The sequence below is a fragment of the Trachinotus anak genome, unplaced genomic scaffold, assembly GCF_046630095.1.
Source record: "Trachinotus anak isolate AG129_WGS33_773 ecotype Australia unplaced genomic scaffold, CSIRO_AGI_Tana_v1 ptg000013l, whole genome shotgun sequence".
NCBI lineage: Eukaryota > Metazoa > Chordata > Actinopteri > Carangiformes > Carangidae > Trachinotus > Trachinotus anak.
Window position 1 is genome coordinate 20,436,541 of NW_027273864.1, and position 6,026 is coordinate 20,442,566.

The 6,026-nt window shown below is 40.0% G+C and overlaps 1 protein-coding gene across 1 annotated transcript; it reads right to left on the minus strand.

Moving 5' to 3' along the window:
* Window positions 1–87: 87 nt before the first annotated feature.
* On the minus strand, window positions 88–5,952 carry tarbp2 (TAR (HIV) RNA binding protein 2). The gene is made up of 7 exons (XM_071493593.1): window positions 5,811–5,952; window positions 4,521–4,835; window positions 4,208–4,277; window positions 3,935–4,052; window positions 3,329–3,456; window positions 2,885–3,080; window positions 88–1,759 (listed from the first exon to the last, which is right to left on the minus strand). The coding sequence occupies exons 1-7, from the start codon at window positions 5,861–5,863 to the stop codon at window positions 1,602–1,604; spliced, it is 1,038 nt and encodes a 345-aa protein (XP_071349694.1). The 5' UTR covers window positions 5,864–5,952; the 3' UTR covers window positions 88–1,601.
* Window positions 5,953–6,026: the final 74 nt, after the last annotated feature.

Consider the following 6,026-nt stretch of genomic DNA (forward strand, 5'->3'; position numbering starts at 1 on the left):
CACTTCAGCAGAGTGCAAGGCGGTATGTCCACAGAGATTCAGCTGCAGTAAGAGAGGTGGTAATGAAACCTCACAGAGAGACACAGGTAGTCTGAGAATATAATCTGAAAAATGACCATCATCAGTTTTCAAATGTCATCACAGGAATCACAGTCACACTGTTGAAAGGAAAAACAAACAAACAAACAAACAAAAAAAAAAAAAACACAAATTAAAAATGAAACAATACAACAAACACTAAAAGATTCTTCAGTTAATTGCTTTGAAATTCCACATAGCTTGATTTGTCTGGTCAATTATATTGAAAATTGAAAATTTGTTTAGTGATCCATTAATTACAACAACAATTCTTTATCAGAAGACTCAGTGATTTTTAAGCCCTTTGTCTTACACAGAAATGGATTTACAAGGGTCCTAATGCAAGGGTACTAGAGAAAATGGCAAATTTTGATGCTGTGATAATTACATTTTGTGTTGTTTGCACATTCAGAAGTGAACTGAACCAATAAGTAGATTTTAAATTGAACTGTATTGTTATTTCAACTATCCACACAATTAAAAGAGGTCTTCTGATTGTTTTCTCTCGTAGTGTTCATAAATGTAAAACCTTGCATTAAGAATTCAGCATCAACATTCCTGTACTTGGTCCCCACTGTACTTTGCAAGGAATTCTATAAAGGGGCAAAATCACACAAATTTATATGGGCAATTCATGAAAGAGTCTACGGAGCTTCCTCACAAGTCTACTTCAGTGAATTCAATAGAATAACATGATTACAAAGGGTTCATTTAAAAAAACAAAAACAAAACCTGATGAGTTCAAAATGTGTGTTAAATACAGATAAAATGAGAGAGTGAGTTTTAACTGTGAGGGGGAAAAATGTCCAAAATCCAAATCTTTAAGGCCAAACATTAAGAACATCACAGAGACAAACAGTTTAAGTTTCAGGGATTCAAATTAATATACAAGAGAAGCCACATTTTTCAAGCCTCGCACAAGCTCATGTGTAAAAAGGGGCAGTCTTTAAAATAATTATCCTCTGTTATTTATTCAGCAGAGTCTCTTTCTCCATGTTTCAGCAGCATGGCTGTAATTTTTTTTAACATCCATCGATGAGATTAGTGATTCCATAGCCCAATTTCTACGAGCCTCTTTGACGTTTTTGCAATTTTTTGTTGCACCAGAATTTGACTCCAGTTTTTTTGGCAACCGATTCCAAAAGCACCATTCAAAATTTCAGGTAGACTTTTTCAACTCTAGATTTTGGGAAAACACAGCCCTGTGTATGGAGGACAACAAAAACTAAAAATACTGACAATGCATTTTAAAATAATTTGTGAAAAATATGCAAAATGTCAAGGAGAGGAGTTTATATGAGTTTTTGGGGCAAGTAAATGTCCATTGGCGACAATTAGAACTCAAAATGACCAAAAAAGGGGCTCCAGGGGTTAATTTGGGGGCAGAAAACATTTCCATTCTCTCTATTTGAGGTGATTCACGGTATTTGAACTCATCACAAAAGTGCCTCCGTTGTCCAAAGTGGAAATTTATCCTGGCAATGTGTAGTTGCAAGTTTGAGTCTGTGAGGAGGAAGATGACATCACTTCCCTCCAGCCATGATTTTGAGGTACTGCAGTGCATTGTGGGCGGCGTTGGCTCGAGCAGCATCTATGCTCGGAGCAAAGCCGTGGCACACTGTGATTGGCTGTGTGGACAGCTCCACTAGACACTGGCACAGGCCGCTCAGGCTGCGCTCCTCTGAAATGGGAAAGAACAAGAATGTTGAAAAGCACCGAACAGCTGATGATGATGATGATGTGTCTCAGCCTCCACATCTGTTTGACATTTCAGTGGCATTTCACAGACAGGTTTCATTGCCATTATCAATCTGATGAGGGATTTGACAGCTGTGATTCTTTTTCATTCTTTCTCACCATAAACATATGAGTGACAACATTTACATGCCTGAAGTGACACCACCAAGTGATACCAGCTGCACGTCGACAAGGTCTTATTCTATCCAGGTTTGACATTTCATACAATAAGATGAGCCTTTATTGAAAATCTGTCCAGATGAATAGCAAAACAATGAATACATCAATAAATAAGTAAAATAAAATAAGAATAAAAAAAATAAAAATAGAAATATGTAGTGGTGTATAATAGAGGATCTTATCAGATATTACATCTATTATATACTGTATAATGTATCATAATAATATTTTGCTATAACAGTATTCGCCAGAATATAGGTATGAAAATAATAAATATTTATTTGTAGTTTTCTTAATTTCTTACTGAGGTATTTGGCTAAAACTACTGGTTATCATCTTATCAATTAATATTTCTTAAATATTTGATCATTAATGTTTTCTGCAGAGTTTTAACTAACATCAGATCTAATGATACAATACTGAGAAAACCAAGCAACTCTGATTTTGAAATCAGAAAATATTCTACTCGATTAAATTGCAATTGATTTTAACAAATTTAGTCCCAAGTTGTAAAAAAAACGTGACGTTCTCGTGAATCTCTGAAGTGCTGTCCACAGATGAAGTGGTTCACACAAGGTGACAACATGCAGCTGCAGGCTACTTCCTCCATATCTGGTGACAGTAGTAGCAACCACACAGAATGCCGCCATCAAAATGTACCCATGATGCTCTGCAAGTCTTGGTTTGTGCAGGTGTTGTGATGCAGATGTGAAAGCAGTGAGAGAATGCTCCTAACTGAAATGCTTCTCTTCATGTGTGTAGACGTGGAGCTGACGATGTCCATTCAGTCACACACTCCTCTCAGCCTTCCACTGTAGTCAGAATGTGGTGCTCATCACAAGTAAATGTCATTGTAATTCATTTGAATGCTGCCGTTTTGTGAACTCACCTAGATCCAGGTAACTGACGTCAAAGCGCTGCTCCACAGACAGGTCGCTCAGCAAGGAGCAGAAGTTGGAGTCGGAGGGCATGCCCAGAGGGTGGCTGCGGAGCTGGAGGATCTTCTCTCCAGCAGAGTTACGCAGAGAGTCCCATGTGCAGCTGAAGCCTTTACTTTTGCCAGACTCAGCTCTGCTCCCCATGTGCTGTGTGTGTGTGCAGGAGAGATGAAATTACACCATTATTACCTGTCAGGAAGATTGGTGAGTAAGAAAAGGGGTAATGGGATGTCAGATGCATATTGGAATGACAAACGACTGGAAGCAGCAGACATTATTAAGCACTATGTGATGCAAATATAATATAATTGAGGATGTAATAAGTTACCCTACAGTATTCCTGTATATGTTGCCAACTGGTGCACAGAGAAGTTTTGTTTCTGTTAGTTTCTCACCATGGTGAACGTGTCATCTTCTGTGTCGGCGTCGTTGCTGGTCCTCAGGTCTACTGGGACGTCATGTATACGCGATAGCATCTTTGCTGCTGCATTTCTCTTGGCTAGCTTCTTGGACGTACCACTTCCTACAGATGAACTGGAAATTATCAGTCATGTTGCACAAGTAATGACCACTGATTGATAACTGGTCTGACCTAATGATTGCCATTCACTGCAACTTTGTAAGCAACTTAAGAGTTTGCTTGTATATCTTGTTAAATGGGACCTCAATATTTCCGTCTGTTAGTGGCAACTGTGCCACTGCAATTTACATATCAACAGTGGCGGTCAGTGAAGGTCACAAACTACTCAACACCCCTATAAAAGGAAGTATGTATGATTTTCTTCAGTCTCAATGAGCTATTTTCTATCATCAGTATTTCTTAAGTAGCATAAGTGCTTCAGTGTTTCATCACCGACGGCCAACTACATGGTATTTTTGAGAAGATGGTACATGTGGGTTATTAAAACAAATTTCAATACCATGAAATGTGGAGGAAAACAGACAAAAATCTGCAAACATACACAACACGCACACTCAGAATGAAAGATTATGCATTTTACCGATTTCCACAAATCTCTCAACTCTGCAGGTCATGGTGAACTCTTTGCGGTGTGCTGGACCAGACTCCTGAGTGACCGTGTACTCTGGTAAACGCCATCCTTTCTGCACCACCAGTTCCTGGCAGAGAAGAGCACAGACATTAACAATTTGCAGATATTGTTAATGAGACATACTGGACTGGAAGGACCAATGAAACAATGACAGTATTCATTAGAAGAAAGTCAAACAACAAAATTTAACTTTAACCAATGCAGTTTTCTTTGTTTCATTACCTGCAGAGCCCCAACAGGGTTACATTCAGACTGCTGAGAACTGCCTGAGGTCTTCATCTCCGACGGGGAGCTGCACAAAAGATGAGATAAAACAAGAGGAAGTAAAGAAACCACACAGACCTCAATCTTGCATTTGTTCAATGTTGAAATATCAGGCGGATGACAAGCCATTAGATGTACAGAGCATACTGAGATATTATTTTGGCTACAACATCAGCTGCTGCTGGATCCACACATGTTTTCTCATTACATGTATCATTTTGCTGGAGAGCTTGTGGAAAGAAACAGTAAAACAAATAAACAGGAAGCTGACCCATCTCCATCAGTAGACACGTCAACCCCAATAAACCCGTCTACTCCAACACCAACTCCGGCAGGACCTCCGAGACCTCCTTTGAGCATCTTCAGAGCAGCCTCGGCTGCTTTGTGCTTGGCTGCCTTCTTGCTGGGCCCTTGGCCGGTGCAGCTGATCTCTCCGACGGAGACGCGGAAAGTGAAGTTGGGCTGGTGGGCCTGTCCCTCGGCCTTAAGCAGGTCATACACTGGGGTCTTGCCTATCCGCGTTCCATACTCCTGCAGCAGACTGATGGGCGTCTTTCCGGGATTCACAGCCAGCATTTGCTCAATACTGAATAAAAGGAAACCCAGAGCATGAGATGGACAGTTGACTGCAGCTTGTCAGAGGAAATAAGGCTACGCAGTTTTTGTCCTTTAGCCTATATTTTTTACTTTTTAATCCTAAAATGTATGCACTTGCCTAAATTACACAAGGTTTTGAGATATCTGGCACAAGACTTCTCTCAACACCTCAATACAACAGAGCTTGTAGCTCTCCAGAAACAATGTCCTGGTTACACAAATCCAGAAAACCTCACCTTTAAGTTGAACCAAATAACTATAACCTAACCTTTTACATATCTACTTTTTATTGTGGCAACAGAAACTGCAGCAGTGGATATGAACCTGAATATATCCACATGACTACCCAGAGGGATGACTGAGAAAAAACTTTTTGTTGTGATATTAGGTGAAATGACCCTCTGAATAAATAATGTCTTGCACAAAAGTAATATATGTGGAGATATGCTCCTGTGGGGGAAAAAGGCTCACAAATATCTGGATATGCAGGAAGCAAGAGTTTGCAAGTCTGTGCATTGACATCTGTATGGTACACACTGTATGAATAGTACAGATTGCAATCTATAATCAAAGCAGTTAATCGGTTAGAGTTTGTGCTCAGTTTGAGCTTTTTAAAAGGCTGAGGACACTGCTATAGGTTGTTAATACAGTTACATGTGGGGTTACAGATGTCTAATAGTACTTACAAATCTTTTTGTCTCTCTAGATTCAGTGAATCAGTAATCACACAGTGATCAAGAGGTCCAGCTTCCAGTATTATTAATCAATCAACACGATTACAGTTCTGATCAGTCACACTCATTCACATAACTGGCACCTTATTTTAGTAGCCAGCTTAGCAAAGTTACAGCCTGTTAGAAAGAATTACAGCCAGCTGTTTAATACCAGCAGCCGTTCAGAAAATCTTCTAACAGAAGTAAGTAATAGTCAGTGCTATGTTAGCTTAGCTTCTGTGCAGCTTCACCTGGAGCACCCGGAGTTTCTCTTCCAGCTGTCCGATGCTGTCTCGTCGTTCATTCCCTATTTCACGCAGACAGAGCCGATCGGTTTCGGATGGCGAATCCCCCCACCAAAACACACACTGTGCTTTTCATTAGACGATATTTTCCCAGACAGATGATGAGCCAGCGACATGTGAAGAGCAGACCGGGCGCCCTCTGCTCCGACAGAAAACAGCTAT